The 22,206-nt window shown below is 37.5% G+C and overlaps 1 protein-coding gene across 2 annotated transcripts in view; it reads left to right on the top strand.

Annotated features, from left to right (window-relative positions):
- Positions 1-4,472: 4,472 nt before the first annotated feature.
- NAALAD2 (N-acetylated alpha-linked acidic dipeptidase 2) overlaps positions 4,473-22,206 on the top strand; it is a 96,102-nt gene continuing 78,368 nt past the window's right edge. Inside the window, exons 1-3 of one of the 2 annotated variants that reach the window (XM_027847562.1) lie at positions 4,473-4,537; positions 11,243-11,376; positions 12,712-12,823. In XM_027847562.1, the coding sequence (XP_027703363.1) occupies positions 4,473-4,537; positions 11,243-11,376; positions 12,712-12,823 (311 nt within the window). Of the gene's footprint in view, positions 4,538-11,242; positions 11,377-12,711; positions 12,824-22,206 lie in introns of those variants that run through there. The other variant, XM_027847563.1, reaches the window with a different exon arrangement.

Here is a 22,206-nt window from a genome sequence, read left to right as displayed (position 1 = left end):
CTCTCTATGAATGAAAGCATGAGGATGGAAGGAAAATGAACAGAAATCTGTGGTTTATCATTCACTGAGCTCTGTAGAAGTGCCTCAGTAGGGCCTGCAGTCAATCTCAGGATCAGGGAACCAAAAGGGCTCTCATCATAGGACATAATGACAATCTTCTCTTTACAGTGCATAGTTCTCTGATTCCTAAAACTGCCAATCCTGTCTGATTATATCTGAGGATCTGAAGAGTGTAACTCAAGGAAGCACCTGACAGAATGTGCCCAACTATTCTGAGACTTTTTGTCAGTGCCATCTTGGGTGTACAGAGCTTTAGCTCAGGCTGCCACTACTGGGAGGTGTATGTGAGAAAGCAACACCAGTAGATATAGGACATCTGTAAAGAATCTTTCAACAGCAGGGGTCAGCACTCACTACCAAGATGGAGACATTTTCCTGCTCTGTGTTTTTCATTTGGCAAATTGTATTCTGACCTGCTTCCCATATATGTGACATCAACAGAGGAGAATGTGCATGCATTCAGAGGGGGTGTTTGGGGATGATTCTAGAATGATCTTATTTTTAACATTCTCAAAGGTGATACCATATGTGTTTATCTACTTTATATAACTTCTCTGAGCCTCTTGGGCCTATCTTTTCACCTGGCCACCAAATGCCAAGGACAAATGTAATCCCCATGGCTATTCATCTTGTGAGCCCTACTCTCTGAGGGAAATGCTGCCCTTAGGCCTTCTTCATAGATCAACACAGGACTCATTAGGTCCAGATGGTGGTTGATTCCCAAGGTTCTATCCTAGACCTTCTTTTCTATAGTTCCTCTCTCGGTATCCTCATCAATTCCCATGGATTTAAGTATCATCTCTCTGCAATTGATGCCCAGATCTATACATCCATCCCTACTATCTCCTCCTAAGCTTAATTCTTAGATTACCAAGTTTCTGTTAGGGAATCCAAACTTGGTATCTCAGAGATATGACACCACCATCTTTTTAGTGACTCAGGTTCATGATCTCAGCATTATCTTTGACTTCTCACTCTCCTTCATCAATACACATCCAATAACTTGTCAAATCATGCTATTCCTATCTTCACAACATCTCTCAGGTTTGACCCTTTCTTTCTACTCAAGTAGCTACCACCACCTCGATTATTGTGACAATCCTCTATATCGGTCTTTCTGCCTCAAGTCTTTTACCACTCCAATCCATTCTATAGACTTTCCAGCCTGATTGGGTATTACTCCCCTTTCTGCACTCTCTAGTCATGCCAAACTAGCCTTCCTTCCCTCATTGAGATCAAACTCCATCTCCCATCTCTATACCTCTGCACTATTCTTCCTTCATTCTTGAAATGGACTTCTTTCCCAATATCTCATGAAGCTGCCCCCACCTGCCATTTTTTTTTTTTTTAAAGATGCAGCCCAGGCAATATTTTCTACAGGGAAGGTATTTCTGATTTTTCCCCCTCTGCACATCCCCATCTGCAATGGCTCTCCCAAATGATTTTATATTTAACTACTTAAAATTTACCTACTATATATTTCTATTTATTCTTTATGTGTTTTCATATCTACTTCCTTTCCCCCAAGAGAAGGTAAGCTTATTGTGAGGAGGGATTATTTCATTCATTATACTTGAATTCCCTGTGCCTAGACCAGGGCCTGGCACATAATAGGCATTTAATAAATATTAGTTGATTGATTGATTGATGTGGGAGAGAGTAAAGATCCAGAGTTAAGAAAGTTCAGAACAACTCAAAGCTTATAACTTTAATAGCTTTTTTTATACAATGCAACATCAAAGATAGTAATTCCCAAATGCCTCTTGTTCAGTGGTCCTTTAATGGATAAAATTAAGCTTTCTATGTTAAATATTTTAAATTTAATTAAATAAATCAATTCATGTCACTTTTATTGAGCATGTATCATGTGGAATGTAGCCTGTATTAGAGACTAAAATGGTACATATAAAAGCATACAATCCATAGTCCATACCCTCATGTAATACATTCTAATATGGTAGCTAGGATAAGATGTAGCCAAGTGATCATAATATGAAGTACATTAGAGAGCTACAGTGTAACTTTTGATTTTTTTTATTAATTGTCTCCAGAATAAACTCCAAATTTCTTCCTTTGGCATTCAGGGCCCTATATAAACTGGCTCAAATTTTTCAAGATTTGTCTCCTCTTTCTCCTCAGACAAGGAAGCTTTTTGCTGATCAGACTGGTCTGGAAGAGTAGTGTGACACTCAAATAGAAATGGGGGGGCACTATACCTTACATAAGAATCTCTGCCACTGCATATTGACTTAGAAAACCACGTATTAACATTATCTAGGTTATATGAATTTATATTTATTTTGTTAAATATTTCCCAATTACATTTTAATCTGGTTCAGCAGGCACTCAGGAGTGGGTCATGTGTTTGACCCCTTTGTTCAGAAATATAGTTTTACCTCTTGTGAGGTCCTCCATCTGGAATGCTTTCTCCTATTTCCAATTTTATACATCCTTCAAAGCCCAAGTCAAATCTCCCTCTTCTGTAAAACCTTTCAGAGTACCTTTCAGGCCACAATATTCTTTCCATACTCTGAAATTCTTTAATGATTATCATTTCTACCACTCTTTTGGTCATTAATAGACACTACCTTTTAGTATTAGTTATCATCTAATGTTCTTAGACTCTACCTTTTATTATTAACATTTAACGTTCGTGTGTTCTGTTTTTCCATCTATGTGAATTTTTAACTACCTAAAGACTGAGTTAACATCTTGTACCTCTTTGTATACATTAATTAACACTTAGCACAATGGCATGCTAGTAGATGCTCAATAAATTAATTTTTTAAAGTTTATTTGAAAATTTGTAAGTGTGATGATATAAGAGCATGAATTTTAAAGTCTTAGTTCACAAAGAGATACAATACATTTGAATTCAAAATGGAAATTCTATTACTTCAGCTATCATCTGAATTTTTTTATCTCTGTTTTTTCTACATCTTCCCATCTCAATGACTATTTACTGTGTTCATGGTTCATTAGAGGATTGTGACATCAGAAAGAAATCATCCAATCATTGTCTTCTTTTTTCTTTAAAGGCTCCTTTCTCTCTTTCCTCACTTTTTTGTGTGTGCCAATTTCTCTCTCTCTCTCTCTCTCTCACTCTCTCTTTCTCTCTGTTCTCTCTCTCTCTCATAACTGTAAGTATGACTATATAGGTTCTATGATCCGTAGACTTAAACTTGGAAGGGACCTTAGAGTTCATCTAGTCCAACTTTTTCACTTTACAGATAAGTAAACTGAGGTCTAGAAAGATGAAGTAACTTGTTCAAGGTTGTCCAGGTAGAGCTGAGATTGAATCCCAGATCCTTTGACTCTAAAGCTAGAATATTTTTTTTTTCCCACTGAAACACATTCTGGTTCAATTCTTTAAAATACTAATGATGTTATATTTTATTTTCTAATTTGAAACACATATTTTCTTACATTCTTTGGGATATGGTGTTATGATATGGAGCTCTGGTAAAGTACAACTGGAATCTCTCTCTCTCTTTTTTTTCTTTTAGAAATTATCAGGTAAAAAGAATGTTAAAAAGCTTCCATCTTCATCCAGTAACTCAACATTACTATTTGGGATGATCAGATCAGCAAATTGCCCCAATAGTCAATTTTTTATTTTTCTAGAAATGCCACCTTGTGACATCATTAATGGACTAACTACCTTATCCAGTGAGTATTCAGGTGACAACAGTCATCTGGAGGACAACACCTTTAAAGACAACATGAAACCTGGACACACTATATATGACACTACAGCTGGTGAGGCTGTATATTTAACCTGCATCCTACATTTTATCTCTTGTAACATCATTATTTCTCTTCTATGTCAACAAGAGTTTTTAAAGATAGATCTTTTCTAAAATATTATATTATCTCTATACTACATTTTGAGGGCACACAAAATTTTCCCATGAACCGAGAGAAGATAAGTCAGACTGTATTGAAGAGTTCTCTCTTCTAGCCTCTGTGAGGAACAAAGCTGGTAGGTTATGTCAACTTAATTTGAACTCTGGGGTGGGTGGAATGGGGACTAAGGATGAGAGTTGTAGAATCTAATAATAGTGTACCGGTGGGGGGCTTACTTAGAAAAGTAAGTGTGCTTGAAAAGCTTTATTGTTAAGTAAATTTCCGAATGGTAAAAGTTTCCAAACAGCAGGGAGCTAATGGGGACAAATAGGTCTTTGAAGAGAATAAGGGTTGTTTTGCATAAATTAATAGGGTTGAATTTTTGTTTTTAATAAGCAGAGCTTTGCAGGGTAAATGAGGTCCCTGTTGTGATATACATAATTAGAAAGTACTTATGAAAACAACTTTCCCTTACCAATGGAATTGTAAATGTTTACAGTACTTGTGTTAGAAAAGGCCAAAGACTGACTGCCAGAAAACTGGAAACAGAGCTGATCTTTTTAACCATGGATTGTGAAGGTACAGATTGCAGAAACTTTTTAATGAGACATCGGCATTTCACACTCTTAAGGTAATAATCTGGGATAACTTGCAAAGGTTCATTTGGGAAACTGGAAAACTGAAGGCAATCTTAAATCCATTTCTTTTAAGTGGCCAGCTGTCAATTATTCACTACATTGTGTATGGAAAAGGGGAGAAACAAAAACTTTACATCATAATGGAAAGAATTGTGATACTTATTTTGGCTCCTCAGAAGTCTTTACCTACTTTCCAGTTCTAGTCTAAGTTCCTAAGAAGTAAGGATCCTAGGTATCTGAGTTTTGGATAAGTGAAATATTAGCATAATAAACTGATTTCTTTAAAGATGCTGTCAACTATTCATATCCCATATTAATTTAACTATGGGAAGTTCACCAAGTCTGCTTTCCTGTAACACCTGACATTACAGGTGCTGTTGAAGTAATGTTGTGCTTGGTTAATTTGATCAATAGGACTCTAAAAGTTTGAGAATTTAGTGTTTAAGACCTAAGCCTTTCTTAACATACATATTAAAAGGGGACAGCTAGGTGGTGCAGTGGATAGAGCACTGGCCCCGGAGTCAGGAGGGCCTGAGTTCAAACCCGACCTCAGACACATGAGACTTACTAGCTGTGTGACCCTGCGCAAGTCACTTAACGTCATTGCCTAGCCAAAAAAAAAATACATATTGAAAAAAGTACATATATACATAATTAAACTTAGTCTCAAAACCTTTTTATTATTTTTGTGTGTATCAAAGTGATTTAGACATGTTATTTCATCCACATAGGGAATTTCTAATGTGAAATTTTATTCACCAATGCAGATGAGCAACTCATCAGCAACTTTACAATTTTAGAGAGTTGGCAAGTTGTCTGGAGAACTAAGAGGTTAAATGACTTTCCTATGGTCGCACCAATAATATGTATCAGAAATAGGACTTGAAACAAATCTTCCTGATTCTGACACCAGCCCAGTGCCCACTACAACACAGTAACTTTTTAAGAAAAAAAAATGGTGGCTTTTCTTCCAAAATGATTCTAGGTTATTATCTTGTCTTTTAGACTATAATTTATGAAGCAGCCGAGAAATTTTAATTTGAAGATTCATTACGAAACTTCTATATAAACATGTTGCCACAAGACTATTCTAGTGCAAAGCTGAGCTAAAAAAATAGTTCAAGTTACAGCCGAATTATGAATATGATTTCTTCCCAACTGTCAATCTCTATTCGTTTTTTTAAATTTATTTTTTGTTACATTTTAAATTCCAAACTGTCTTCCCCCCTCCTTCCCTACCCCACACTAGGGAAGGTCACAATTTCACTCACACACATATACACACATATGTGTGTACATGTATAGGCATATATAAACCATACCATGCATACTTCCATTTCTCAGTTCTGTCTCTGAAAGCGGATAACATCTTCCCTTTAGGTAGTTGTATTTATAATTTGAGTGTTTATAATACTCAAAATAATCTAGTTGTTCACAACTGTTCTTTGAACAATATTGTTGTTACTGGTATTCTCTTGGTTCTGTTCATTTCACTCTTCCTTATTTCATGCAAGTTCTTGCATGTTTCTCTAAGATCACTGAACTCATCAATTCCTATAGCACAGTATTATTTCATCACAATCATATACCACAACTTATTTAGCCATTCCCCTCTATTCATTTTTAAAGAAATATTAGTCACTGAATTACACATTATCAATCAGTATTTGTTTGCTAATATATTCATTTAATACACTACTATTTCCAAAATCATTTAGCAATTCAGGTTCCATCAAGCAACAAGCTAATGATACACGAAAACAAAATGTTCAAGTGAATGACAAGGGGGAAAAGTCAATCTAATGTGAATCCTTAAAGTTTATGTTACAATGTTTATTCTAAGTCTATATATTTTTTTGCTTATTAGTTTCTTCCTTATTTTTAAAGTTCTTTTTTATTCTCCATCTCATTTATAGTCAGTTTTTAAAAATAATAAATCAAATTGTATTTGATTTATGTACTATAGAGGGTAGTATACAAGTATTTGCATCTTTAGGAAAGGACATTTATTTAGTCATGCCTTGTTTCTCAGTTTTGATGCTCAAACAAACTGAATATGAGAATTTTAACAGACATTCCTCCTGTCTAATAATTCCTAAGGTCTTTTCCATTTCTAAGATTCTATGACCATGACTCAGTCTAAGGCACTATTTACAGAGGCATAATGTCCAGGATAAGAGAGGTAATAATATAATACTGTGCTTTGGCCTGGTCAGATGATGTTTGGAATATTATGTTTAGTTCTAATTGCCACATTTTTAGATGGTCACTGATAAGCTAGAGAACATGTTAAAAAGAATGACCAGAATAGTGAAAAGTTTTGAGGTTATGTCATATATAAGAAGATTGAGCAATTTGGGAATATTTAGCCTGGAGAAAAAGTGACTAAGGAGGGGGCTAGGAGGATTAAATTTATTTCATTTGTCCATATTGGGGAATTCTTCAATGTAGAGGTCCTAAGATCCTCCTGGAGAGTAATTCTTCCCACCTTGGTCTGCTTGACTGGAGGTTAATAAAGCCTCCACTTTCTCTCATCTCACTCCCTTGCTAACCCTTTACAATCTAGCTTCAAACCTTATCATTTTACCACAACTGCTATCTACAAAGTCACCAATGATCTATTTGCCAAATCCAATGGCCTTTTCTCAATGCTCTTTCTTCTTTTTGTAGCCTTTGACACTGTTGATCACTCTTTCCTTCTTGATACTCTCTTCTCTCAAGGTTTCTAGGGCACCACTCTTTCTCAGTTCTCCTAAGAGACCATTTCCTTCTCAGTTTCCTTTGCTGGACTCTTAACCAGATTGTACCCTCTCACCACAGGTGTCTCACAGGATTATGTCCTGGGCCTTTTTCTCCATATCTACTACTTCACTTGGTGGTCTTATCAGTTCTGATGGATTTAGTTACTGTATCTATGCTGATGATTCTCAAATCTTCGAATCCTGCCCTAATGTCTCTGCCACTTCCAGTTGTACCTAAAACAACCTTTCAGACATTTTGAACTGGATTGTTGAGTTACGATGTCTACAGAGGATCTAGTTCAAAATTATTTCTCATTTATGCTGTCTATAGCTTGTTTGTATATATTTGTTTATTGGTTGTGTCTCTCATTAGATTGTGAGCTCCTTGAGGGCAGAGACTATCTTTTGCCTCTTTGTATTCCCAGTATCTGGTACACAGTATTAATAAATATTTATTGAATGACTAACAGCTGATATAATTGCCAGGTGGCTAGCAACTTCAAGAAACAAAGGGAAATACACACATGCATAATTTTTATACAGCGTTAGGGCAACATGATTGGCTGCAAAAAAGTAGTCTTATCAGGTTAGGCTGCTCAGCCATGGTCCTTATTTGGGAGGCTGAGTAATAAGAATAGATGCCAGGTAATTTTGTGGAGTGTGTATTAATCTTGGGATCTCCAGATCTCCAAAGATCTGGTTTGCTTCAGTGGACATGTTTTCTCTATAAATTAACCCTATTTTCTATGGTTATTTCCATCAAAATATTAGTGGGGCAGTGGGATAGTGGATCTCCTTCCAGATAGAATCATTGGATTATTCTGTTGTTGAGGAAAATACAGACTGAGGGTTTGTCTCTAATTATACAACCTTGTAGCTCCTTTTCTTTGACCTCTAAAATTAATTTTTTTTTCTGGGGAGAGGATATTTCCCCTAAATCTCCTTCCACCACAAAGGACAAAAATAGGTATTATAAGGACTATCACATATGCAAAACACCCTCCTGGAGAAGGCTGAAACAAATATTTATTAAACACTTAAGTACCAGGCACCATTCTAAGTTCTAGGAAGACAAAACAAAGGAATAAAAAAGGCAAAAAAAAAAAAAAAGAGCTCAGATTCAAATGGATGAGACAACATATTAATGACTAGGTACATACAAGATATAAACAGAATATATTATTGTTCAGGTATGGGTTGGAATTCATGATCTCTGAGGTCTCTGGTAGCGCTGAAATGATGTGAAAGTGATTTTATACCTGAATACTCACCCTTTGTTGTTAAGTTTTTAGATTCTGAGAGAAGGCCTAGAAGTGGCCTGGAAGGCCATTATGGCTCCATTGAGTACCCTCTGCATTAGGTATAATCAATCAATAAACATCAAATAACTACTATGTGTCAGGCACTGTGCTAAACATTGGGGATACAAAGAGAATCAGAGCTCACAATCTGAGGGAGAAGACAACATGCAAACAAATATATATTAACAAGATATATGCAGGATAGATAGGAAATAATTAACAGAGGGAAGGAACTAAAATTTATAAGTCCTTATACTGATTTTTGCCTTTATTATACATTTAAAATACAATAAAGAGTTTGTTCTAGGTGTACAATTAGCTTTGGTGGTGGTGGATAGGAAATATAGACTACTAAATTTTGTTTTTGAAAATTTTTCATGAGGTTTGACACATTCTAACTAATTTAGAGGAAAATCTATAAATGCAAAATCTAAGATTGCGAATGTTTGGAAATATAAGATCGTTGGAGAAGCTTGTAAAATGTGACTGGAAAAGTTAATAGTACAAGGATCTTCTTGCCAAGGGCTCTTCCAGTGCATTCTCCAAGCCATCAAATGTCCAGAGATCATGCCCTGAAGGATGTAAATCACTCAGATTTGGAACTGCTGCCCTAGTCCTCACACTTTCCTGACTTTTGAGTGCCTGACTCAGAACTCACATTGATTCATAATATCTAGTTGGCCAAAGCCATCTTTCATATTCCACCCTAGTCATGTTCTTGCCATCCACTCTTCTGTTATGCATATCTTTATTTTCATCCCCTTTCCATCATTTTTCCTGGGAACAATAATCAAATAAATACTACTATCACTATTGGAAAGGGTGCCATTCACCTCTCTTGCAGTTCAATCATCTCTTTGACTTCCCACACCAAACATCTCTCCCTGGCAACTGCTTCCCTATATGTGTTGTCATTGTAAACTATGTCCTATGGGCCAGCCTGCCACCATACGTATGCGAAAATTTTATGCAATTCAAATTTCAGTTCCATAAATAAAGCTTTATTGGACCATAGCCTTACTCATTTGTTTTAAACTTCTTGAGGGTAGGAACTATCCTGCTTTTATATTTGTATCCCTGGTATTTAGCACATTATTAAGTATAGAGAAAACAACATTTTTTTTATTCAAAAAGTTGAGTATTTATGAATATCATAGGATTATAGGATCATGGGATTTAGATCTAGAAAATACCTTAGATATCATTCAAACCCAATCCCTTTATTTTGCAAATGACAGTAAATCCGGAAAGCAAAATTCTTTCCTGCTTCTGGGCATGAGTTTTTGGGGTTTAAGGTCACTTAAGGTGTGTAATTGTTGGGGTGGTGGTGGCAGGTGGTGGCAATGACACAGGAAGGCTTTACACATTATGTATGGTGATTTCACCAGTGTGAGCATAGAGGAGCTAAATGTCACCTTTAGTCACCTTGCTAATGGGTATCACAGGTCTTTGTGATTACAAAGTCAGCCCTTTTTACTTAAGGGGAGCTTATTAATAAATGTTTGTGGAATTGAATTGAAGAGCATTACCAGCAAATAAGTTTTACATGACCGTTCCTTGTGACTACCTATATTTCCACAGACTTATCATTTAACAAAGTGCTTCCAAAGTAACCTTTTCTATATCCTCAAACATCTTTCCTATAAAATTAATCAAATACTTAAATTAGTAGTAGCCAGTCCATAATGATGCATCCCAACCCCAAACCTGGTGCTGGAAATGGGGATGGTGGATGGATATTAGAAGCTGACATTTACACAGAGATTTTTATTATTTACAAATCATTCACAAATATTTGATCACTATGAACGGTTCTATGAGGTGGATATTGCAACAATTACTTTCATTTTACAAATATGGAAACTGAGTCACCAAGAGATTAATAGATCTAGAAATGAAACAGATTAGTGGTTTAATGGTCCAAACCCGACATTTCTACTTGTCCATAGAATGGTAAGATATAGTGATAGTAAGTGGGAGAGCAAAGTTCAGGTCCTGAGACTGCAAATTCCGCACTTTTTCCTCTTCATGATTTGACCTGGATTCCTGGTAGTAAGTAAGTAGCACTGCCCAAATGAGATCCCAGGGTTTTTTGGGTTTTTTTGTTTGTTTGTTTGTTTGTTTTTGTCTGTTTTTAAACTCTAGCTCATCCTTCAGCATCCCCCACTACCAAGTAATAACAAGGGGACAAAAAAGTCCATCAGTCCTGTGGCCGATTGATCCAGGGGCCAGCCAGGACGAGTGATAGGTGCCAAGCAGGGCGGGACCAGAGCCTATCCTGAAGCCGCCCATTCTTCCTCAGCCCAGCCACTCTCGTTGGCGACTCTGGTTAGACTACGCTTAGGGGTTCACGGTGGGGTCAACCGAGCGGAATGCTCTCTGCATATCCGAAAAATGTGTGCTCTTTTTCCCAGTTCTGGCTTTCCTTTCTCCCATTGGCTCGGCCTCGTGGCCTTTGGCGAATGTCTAGAATTTTGTTTATTCGACTACCTTCAAGTGTGTGTGAGGGGTGGTGTGACGGGTTGTTGGGGAGCGGGGAAGCACAGGCCAGGAAGGTTTGCAGATCTCTTAAGCTCCCTTCAGGTCACGTTAAGTGCATCGCGGTTCCTGGGACAGCATCTGAACTAATGAACTGCCTGTCTGCTTTCTTTCACAGCCAGGATAGCCACAGAGCCCCGTGGAGCGAAGAGCGCAGCCCAGTTAGAGTCATGGCTAAAACCAAGGTCAGGCTGTACACCTGCGTGTGTTTGACTGCCCTGCTGATGTTTTTCCTGTCGGGATTTATGTTGGGTAAGTACGGAACCCTTCCCGCTCCCAGTCTCCCCATACCACTCTGCAAGCTCCACCTTGAAAGGCTGCTTCTCTTGGTGGGCCCTGGAAGACTCTCTTGTTGGTGGCTGCAAGCAGGGCTGAGGGACATTTTACATGGAGCAAGTTCTGAACCCATAGAATCCTCTTCCTCATATTCTACTTCCCTCCCGTCCCCCAACCCCACAAGGCTGAAGAGATGGTACTAAGTATGGGAAGGATCTGAACTAGAGGGACTTCTAACACAGAGATTTTTTTCTATTTTCCTTTTCATGCTCTCTAGGGTAGGAGGTCCAAGTGGGAGAGAGATAATTTCTTTTCTAGACAGCTCGAATCTTTTCCGTGCTTTTCAGAAAACACAGAATAATTAGGGTTAATTGTTAATTTAATGTTAAGTTCATTGTAAATTAGTCGTTAAGTCAAATCTAATTTTACATTCTCATAGGTTAATTCTTATAGATTCTCTGGAGTATGCAAGTTCCCTTCATGGAAGTAGTGAACTTCGGTGCTAATCAATAAAGTGTCAGTTGCTGGAGATGGGATAGTGGGGAGTGGGAGGGAAGGAAGGATTTGAAATCTGAATTCTAGCCCAAGTAGCATTTGGAAAGTCACTAGTACAGAAGATAGCAACAACATTAAATTAGAGTAACAGTGAAGTATAATGGCTAAAGAGCCAATCCAGAAATTCTTGGGTTCAAGTCTTGCCTTGACTTATACCTTTAGTATGACTCTTAGCCAGAAACTGTTTTAAGACTGTGTTACTGAGAAAGTGCATCCCTGAATTGGTAGAGGGAGTTTCCTAATCAGAAAGTTCCCTATACTAGCTTAATTACAGGTCCAACTTCTATCTCTAACAACACTACATATTTTAGACTTAATGGATCTACTTTTACTCAACTCAGCACGGATTTGTTGCCTGTATTGCATGCATGTTAGTATTTTTCTAGGAATCTAAACTGTTACCACCCTACCACAGTCCTGAGGGATTTCATTTGCCATCACATGTCACTCTTAACTGGTATGAAAAAGAATTTCCCAGGCTTAAGAATGCTACATCACCAGCAGTAAAACAGAAACGCAAAAGTGCTGTTCAACTAAAATAGCAACCCTCAAGTTTTTGGGATATAAAACTGTTTAGAAATGGAATGAAATATTTGACATGACTACCAAATTTGCATGTATTTAGTAGGAAAAGGCTCCTTTTCATGGAGCAGGTCAGTTCTCCAGTTTATCTCTAGGTTAACATTTATCTCTGGGATAAATTTAAGCTGGTAGTTTTTTGAGGGAGTAACAAGTTGTTGTGGCAATGTTTTTCAGGCTGGTTTATTAAACCTGTCAAAGAAGTAGGCACTCCAGTGCCTTTTTACCAAAATGAAAGGTGGAAACTGGTATCTGAAATGAAGGCAGAAAACATTAGACTGTTTCTCCGGTAAGCCTGTTTTTTCTGTTTTCTATTTTATACCTTTAAAAAATTTTTAAAATGCATCAAAAACAGGCCAAAGCAATATTGGAAGCCTACTAACGTTTCTACTTTGGCAAAGTAGATAGGGCACTAGAGTTGGAGTTAGATAACCTGGCTTCAGTTCCTGGCTCTGCCTTTTACTAGCTGTGTGACCAGTGTCTGTCTTCCAGAGGTAAGGCCCAACAAACAGGCTGTGACCTGAGCTTGGCATAACAACAGTCCTTTGAGCTCACCCTCGGGATGATCTCAGCCACAGCAAAATCCCAGAATTGTTTCATGTAATTATTGTATTACTTTGATGTACTTTCATGTAATTATTGTATTACGAGAACACTTTTAGGTGTTCTCGTGTTCGGGTCATGAAACCCTGCTTTGAATCAAACTTGTCACATTTTTTCTGTTACCCCTCATTGTCAGGGCTACAGCTCACTGTACAGCCATTGGTATAAGTATTGAGATCTCTCCACACTGCCTTGGGTGCCTCCACTAGGGGTGGGGCCCCAGCACATGTGTCTGCATCCCCTTCTTGCTTGCAAGCTGTTTCTCTCACTTTGACATTAAACTTAACGTTTGATTCCTGACTCTCCTGTCTCTAGCCTGCTCAGTTCAGCTCTGGCCACCCAGAGGTCGGAGGCTAGTTCTATCTGGTTGACACCGTGGGCAAACTATGTGACTGAGCATGGGCAAGCTATGAGACTATTTTAGGGCTCAGTTTTCTCATCCATAAAATGGAATACTTGGGGTATTTACCTAATGGAGCATAAATTTATAACTGGAAGGGACCTTAGAATTCATCTAGTTCCATCCCCTCACTTTGTAGATAAGGATACTGATGTTAAATGATTATCCAAGGTCACATGGGTGACAGAAGGCAGGTCCTTAGATTCCAGAGCCAGTAGTCTTCTCACTGCACTGTAATGTCTTATTGTGACTCCCAAGGTTGTAGGGATGAAATGAGATGTATGTAAAATACTTTGCAGACTTTAAAACATCATATAAATATCAGTTATTAATAGTTATAGCATGTTTGAGAACTTTTCTTTCTTAAATAATATTAAAATGATTTACTTACCAGGTTGCAGAAGCCAAAGGCTTTGCAACTATAGTAAATGGTTAATCTGTTTGCATACTGCAAGAGTTTTTCTAATTCCTCCCTTCCCCCTAATCTTACAGTGGAAACATGTACCTTGCTGTTTTAAGGCAAAGTCTTACCTAATAACAGCTACAAACATATTAACTTTGTTCTCTTAACTGGAGGTCTGAGATATCTACTCTTTTAACTTTCCCTCTTTTAGTTGAATAAAATATTTTATTAAGTCTTTTATCATTAAGAACCAGTAAAATGCATATGGTTGATAAAGCCATTAGAAAATAAGTCAGAGAGATATAGTTTGATTGTATTTACTTCAGGCAACAAACAGAATCCTTAACTTATCTTGTAGATAAGAGTGTTACTCACAGGGTGGGAGCATAGATAGATCTGTGCAAGCCCATGATTATTATAGGGTGGTGATGGAGGGCATCCAGATTTGAATATGGGTCAATTGTATGCCCATTGTTTTCTGTTATTATGAAAAAATAAATATAGATATTTTAACCAAAAATATGATCAATAGTTATTTCTATTACTCATTTTAAGGAGAATACTTTTCCTCTCATGACTTTTTTTTTTTTTGGTTAAAATTTTTGTAACCCTTTAAGGATAGTATAGATGAAAGTTGGTTCTTTGTGACTAATTTCATGTGATCTAATATAATGGGGCTGGATAGTGATTAGATTTGCTAAATCTAATCACTTATAAATTGGAACTTTCAATGAATTTTGAGTTATGAAGAAACATTCTTACCTGGGTCTTATGTGTGGCATTGCAAATGAACGTGCAAATGAGCAAGCTACTTGGCTATTTCATATAATAGGCATACATATGTATATATATATATATATATATATATATTTATACACAAAACATTTCTGTAATCTTACCACTAACTTACTAATCTTTGGGGATATGAGATAGCCATAGCAAACTGCTTGTGGGCAATTTGATTTACTTTACTTAATGATTTTTAATCTTGAGTACATGGCATCTAGCACAGTACTTTGTATGAGGGAGACAATAAATGGTTGAATTGAATTGATCTTAACTTTCTTTAATAAATCACACCTCTTAACTCCAAAGTATTCTGAGCAAACAACTGTTATGATATTTTTCATCTTGATTACATACTAAATAAACATTTATGTACTGCCTGTTGCTAATATTAGAATGCCTAAAGGACAATTCAGAGAATATTTGAGAGCTATAACCTGTAGATTTGGAAGGAATCACTGCACAAATATGGCATCTCTCTATCTTTAGAATTATTTGTATTTAGTTTGCTGTAAATATGCTAAATGCTTTCTGCAGAATTTTAATAACTCAAGATGACTTGAGACAGCATAGATTGTGGAATTCAGCTGGTTCCTCAGCACTGTGTAGCAATCCTTTTCATTATCTCTGATAGGCATGTTTTTGTATTATCCACTGTGGCTTTTCCAGACCTCCTGTTTGCTTAAGCATTTATCTTCCACCTCAATCCCACCCCACTTCTTTTACTTAGCAGATTGAGGCCATCTGTCTTAAATTCTCTTGTCTTCCCCCTTCCTTCCTCCTTCCTCCTTCCACACCTTGAAATTTATTTGTCTTTGCACTCAGTTGCCCAGGATCTCAGACAATAGGTCATTTGACTTCCTTGTTGCCTTTCCATTCTCCTAACTACATGCTTTGCTTCATATATTAGCACTACATATTTTGCTACATAGAAGTCTCTGCTTCTATCCTCAAGCTGCAGATTGCTTCTGGAAGAAGTCACCAAACAAATCTGTCTTGTCAGCACCACTACAACATTATGTGATTTAACCCTAACTGGGTTCCTATTGTTGCATAGCATATGCCAATCCTTTTTATTTTTAAAAATGTATCTTATTGGGTACCTTTTGTCTTTAAATAAAAGTCATTTCTACCATCTCTTGGGACAAAAACAATTGGACAAAAACATCTACATCACATGTATGTGTATACAATATTCTGTCTTAATTGTGTCCCTGTTACCCTATCTCCCTTCAGCATTGAGGTTATTTATCTATTTTGTAAGACCATTGATTTTTTGATTACTTAGAGTTCAACTTCCTTTAAGGAATCTTTTTTATTTACATTGTTGTAGTCACTATGTATATATTATTCTCTTGGTCATATTTATTTTTCTTTGCATCATTTCCCACAGTTTTCCAATAGTTTTTCCCATGTTCCTCAGAATTCCTCATATTTGGCATTTATTATTCTACAATAATATTCCATTCCATTTGTATTACATAATTTTTTTCAGTCATTCTCTAATTGACATCTCCTTTTTTCAGTTCTTTGATACCACAAAGGGTGCTGCTCTGCGTGATTTGTTATATTTATATTTTTCTGTTTCTGTCTTTGATTTTCTTACATTATATGCCTAACACTGGGCTTGCTGAATCAAATGACATGGAACATTTATTCACTTTTCTTGCATAATTCCAAATTGTCATACAGAGTGGTTGGACCAATTCACAGCTTCTTTATCTGTATGGGATTAAGGTGCCTGTGTTCCCATATCCTCTCTAACACTGACCATTCCTTTTTTGGTCATGTTTGTTAATTTACATGGTGCAAGGTGAAAACTCAGAAGTATTTATGCTTCTTTTACTATTAGTGATTTGGAACATGTTTTCATATGGTCATTTTTTCAGTGTCCTTTGTACCTGTTGTCTCCTTCCTTGAAGAGCATAGATAGGTAAAACATTTTATTAAGCACTTACTTTGTCCCAGGCACCATGCTAAGTGCTGGGGATACAAATGTAAGTAAACAATAGAGTCCCTAGCTTCAAAGAGCTTACATTCTAACTGGGAGAAAAAAAAAATGAATATGAACAGGAAAGGGGCAGGGATTGTACTGGCTACTGTTGAGGAGGTACAGAATGACTTGAGCTGGGAACAGAGTGAATATGAATGGAGCTCATTCTGAAATAGTTGTCTGGGCCAGAGATTCACCAGTTAAGAAGGCAGGACCCAGGGCAGAGGCATCTTGAAGGGAGGCAGGGCTACTAGGTGGAGTTCAGAGAGTGAGTTGAGCTAGAATATAAGTTCTTTGACTATAGAGATTGTTTGATTGGTTGTATTTGTATCTCTAGCACCTAGCACAGTGCCTGGCAAAAAGTAAATACTCAATAAATGCTTGTAGATTGACTGTTTATCTCTTGAGGAATGGCTCATGATATATATACATTTGTATCATGTCAAGACCTTATATATTCTGAGTTATCAGATTTTTATCAGTTCTATTTGATGAAAATATTTTCCTACTCTATATCTTCTCTTCTAATTCTGCCTTTGGTGACTTCATTTGTGCAAAAGTTTTTAAATTTTATGTAAAGTTGTCTTTTTTCATCATTGTGTGATTCCATATCATGCTTTCTGCAGCAGCCATTCCATGCCTTCTCCTCTCTCCTCAAAGCCCTAACTTTACCCCACTACCCCACTTTAAACAGATAACTCCCATTCTTAATTTACTGAGAATACTGATACCATCTGTTGTAAGTTCATCTTTCATTCTCGATGATGACTCAAAATCTATGTGTTCTTGAATTTTTTTAGTCTCAGAGTGTGGAATACCACTCCTATTGGTTATGACTAAGGCCTCTGCCTAGTCCTCCATTACACTCATTTCTGTCTTTTATGGGATCTTGTCACACTCTCATTCAATTTTTCTATTTCCCCTTCCTGGATGTTTATAAGCGTGCTTGATTCTTATAACAATAAAAAAAAAAAAGAAATTCTTTCCCTTGACTTACTACTATTCCCTCAAATCATTATCCTTTGTCTCTCCACTTCATTACTAAATTTTAGAGTAGTCTATACTTGATATTTCCACTTACTCGCCTTTACTCAGTCCCTTGGAATAGGGATATCAAACAGGCTGACTCTCTTGTACCTGCAACACGCCATAGTGCAACTGGAACCTGCTTAAAATGTAATTGGGTAATTTTAGACTAAATAAAAATATAAAAGGACATAGATAATGTTAATCTGTGATTTTCTAAATCAAGAAATGGCCCTAAAGGATCCTTATATATAGTTTGGTGACTCCATTTCTTTTGAGTTTTATACCACTGCTTTGGAAAATGGTTTCCAACCCCACTATTCAGTTAAAACTGAATTCTTGAAACTTAATAATAACTTCTTAATTGCATTTTCTTATTCTTTTTTTCTAGACCTTTCTGTAGCGTGAAATTGTTGACCATTCCTTCTTCTTTGATATTTTCTCCTCCTATACTTTTCTCCTGGTTCTCCTACTTGTTTAAGTGCTCCTTCACGTCCATGGCCTCGTTTCCCTTCTATTGTCTCTCAGGTTGCTGTCTTCCATCTTTATATATCCTCTCTGTTGATGATTTCATTTACCTCCATGTATTTTTCCACCTCAAAACAAATTACTCTCAAATCTATACATCCAGTCTCAGTCTCCCCTATATTCTAATCTTGTATCCCTAACTTCCCAGTGGATATATCCAACCAGATAGCCTACCAAGATCTGAAATTTATCTCATCATCTCCCTGCCCCCACAACACAATTCCAACAAACCTGTTCCTCTTCCCAAATTCCCTGTTTCTTTTGCTGTTGATGACTTTCTGTCTCCCAGGCTTGAAACCTCAGAGTTCCCCTCTTGCTAGAAAGGACTTGTCCATTTTTCTCATTTTGGCCCCACTTAAGGTGGATTGTAATAACATCAATGTATGCTACTGCCCTAAAGTGTGACCATCAATTTTTCTTGCTGGGACTCAGGCTTAAAACATCAAGCAATGACTTAATTTTTCTTTCTAGCATAAGTAACATGGGTCCTGTAACCCAGCCCAGAGGTAAGAGAGTCTCTTTCTTCCTTCTAGTATGTCACTCTTCCTTCTCTACCCTAATAGAGACTAGTACCATTCCTCTACCTTGGTGGAGATTCCATTGGAGGGTAAGGACAGGAGATCACTATTAAGATTCTGCCTTCTAGATGTTTATTTCATTTCAGCTTTCCTTCTACAGATGCATTTGATCATTCTCCAGGAGATGGTATTAGCTCTTGAGCTCCTAGACCTGGAGAGACTAACATTATTAAAGTTCTTTCAACCTTATAATCAGAATGGTTCCAAGTTATTGGACTGCAAGTTCATTATGAGTCAGTCATGTGATATGGAAGCCAAAAATTGCCAATTGAGTCTCATGCTACATTTAGAACTTCTAGGGATAGAGAGATTATAGTCTTACTATGTTCTTCCCTCATAAGAGTTCATCTGGGGTATTGTGTTGCGCTATGGATGCCACATGATTTAAGAAGATTGTTGATAATGTAGAGAATGTTTGGCATAATGAAGGGCCTTGACTCCTGCTCATATGAAGGAATTTTATAAGTTTAACCTAGAGCAAAGAACATGCCAAGTGACATGATATATCTTCATGTGTCTGAAAGCTTGTCATGTGGAGAAAGGATTAAATTGGTTCTCTTTTGCTCCAAAGGACAAAAATAAGAATAACAGGTAGAAGTTGAAAAGAGGCTGATTTAAGCTTGCTATTAGGGGGAAAAAATCTTCCCTGCGCTTAGAGCTATTCAAAAGTGGGAGGGGCTGCTTTGAGAGGTGAGGGTTCCTCTTCCTGGAAGCATCCCTAAGTAGAGGTTGAATGACCATTTGTTAGATATGTTATACTGGAGATTCCTTACATGTATGTGTTGGACCAGATTGGAGTTCTTTCTGATTCTTAAATTATATGATTCTGTTATTCTCTATATTGGCTGCCATAGATGGCCCCTGGGAATTGTTCATTTTCTCCCAGGAGATGGTGTCAGTTCTCCTGTAGCTAAAGCAGATGAAGGGCTGAGTCACCATCTACAGAGATTCCCAAGACTCCAACCTTTTTATTCTATTCTTTCATATTGGGTCTCACACGCTGAACCCCAAACAAACTCTTTAGTTGTACTGTTAAAATAACATTCTACTTGTCCTGCTTGAATGACTCCCAGTTTTTTTTTCCTTGTGATCTCTCCTTTTCAACCCCTCCCCTCATCTCTCAGCTTCCAGGGAAAGTACTTACTACTTACTTACTCACCATTGTCACTGAGTCTTGAGGTTTGAAAGGGCTCTTCTTCAACCTTTCCATACTTATCTACTATTCCTTATCTTTTTTTCTGGGGCCATGTAAATCAAGTCCTTCAAGAATTAAACCCCTATTTAATTACATTCTTTCCCCAGTCAAAAATTTTGCAGTCTATGTAAAGCATAGACTGCAATTATTTACAATCTCTAATGTGTAATTTATATGTGGTTACATATACGTCATCCATGAAATATACAGATAACTACATACATTACATACAGAATATTATTTAGGCACTGTTTTCTCTCAAATGTAGCATATTGCCCTGGTCTAGCGAATACCAGTAGGCTCCATGACATCCTTACCTATAATCCCCAGACAGTTACACTACAGATAGTTCTTGGTAAATGAACCATTCCTCAGTATTACTAAGATGTAGTGCTCTACTTTTTACTTAAAGCGATTTTTATGTGGTTCGAATTTGCCAACTGAGGTGGGGCAGGGAGGGCCCTTCACGCCCTTGGAGGGAGGGGGCCGGTACATGGTTCAAGGACATGTGGGGGTCTTCCCGGGGCAGAGAGGCAGGAGGAGGAACATGGGGGGGAGGGCTAGGGGCAGACCTAAGTGAAGACTTTCAGATGACCAATACGCTGGGGCAGATGTGCTGGCAGAGCAAGGCAAAGGTCTCCTTACAGTGGAAGTCTCAAGCTAACTTGCCCCCTCCCCCATTGGATCACAGCTGTGGCGGCAGTCTGGCTCTTGCCCTCGATTCTTATTTTTGGAGGTGTTTTTTAAAGATTTTTTGGGGGGAGTGAAAATTTGGGGGGGTGTGGAAGGGGAGGTGGGAGGCCTCAGATCTGAGAGAGCACAGTGCCATACGTTAACTTTACATAGGTGGGAGTTTTTGGGAACGCAGATTTCTTGCAGAATTCTTTACACAAAGTCGAATTTGTCTAATATGAAGTTAGTAAAGCACGAACTGTCTATATACAATATTCTGGTCATCATATGTGTTTTCCAGGCACCTCTGTTTCACGGGACCACTCCTAATCCCCATTTTCTCTGTCAGAGCTAATCTTGGGCAGAATGGCAGATTGAAAAGAGCATGGATTTGGAGTCAGAACGCTTGGATTCCAATCCTAGCTTTGCTGTTCACTGCCTGTGGGACATTTTGAAATTCACTGTCTCACTGGGCTTTAGTTTCTTCTTCTATATAGTGAAGGGGGGGTGGGCTAGATGATCTCTAAGGTACCTTTCAGTTTTAAATCTATGATCCTGTAATGATTACCCCACAGCCTCAGTTCTAGACTCACAGATAGCCTAGGGCAAATAGGGATATCTCATGCCGCTAGGAGGTTCAGCACTGTTATGTGGTCTCAGTTCCTTTGGAAATTCCGAAGATGTTGCATTGGAACTAAAAGAGATTTCTTCCAGAGTTAGTTCCTCTCTACTGCCCAGGAAAAGGTTTTTCAGTTTCTTATGTAGAGTACTCATCCCACTTCATAAATGAGGTATTTAGGTAGCTGTTTCAAATTCATACTGAGGTAGTTGTCTCAATCTTCCCCATTCTCCAGGGATGTATCTAAACTTGGCTTCCTTTTCATCTCGATTTTGAACAAGATCATCTCTATATGAACCATTCCTAGAACTAGCTGCACAGCTACAACTGGCCTTTGTAGGACTTTCCATTCTTTGACTTACGTCCAAGTGAATGTGAAGTCTGACTAGTTCCCCTGTGGACACCAATTCATTGTCATACATCATCTTTTGAGAACTCTAGCCATGCTATGAAGTTGTTTTTGTTGACTTAACTCTAAAGTCTTCAACTGCTTGGTATGAAGTGGTCTTCCACTATCTTGTGTTTCCCAGGGACACAAAAATTTTGTGATAGAACTCTCTATCAACTGGAGTTCACAACAATGAACTCTAACTTATCATTGATTGTAACTTCTCTTGGCTTTTCTGGGTTGAGATTATAGGAATGACTTACACCTGGTCTCTGAGTTGAGCAACATATTGGGATTGAGAATCTGGAGTTCTCCCACTTTCTGAAAATCCAAAATTCTGGTCAGTAGGCTCTTGCTCAAACCAAAGGAATAAAGCCTGTATTGTCATTCTTAAAGGCATTATAATTGTGCTCTAGAAAAACTACATGCTGCAAAGGTTCCCTATGAATTTTGTTCTCCAGTTAAGTATCTTGAGTTGGTA

Source organism: Vombatus ursinus, unplaced genomic scaffold (genome assembly GCF_900497805.2).
Source record: "Vombatus ursinus unplaced genomic scaffold, bare-nosed wombat genome assembly UNPS02015414.1, whole genome shotgun sequence".
Taxonomy (NCBI): Eukaryota; Metazoa; Chordata; class Mammalia; order Diprotodontia; family Vombatidae; genus Vombatus; species Vombatus ursinus.
Note: the sequence above shows the minus strand (reverse complement) of the source record. Positions and strands in the feature narration are given on the sequence as shown.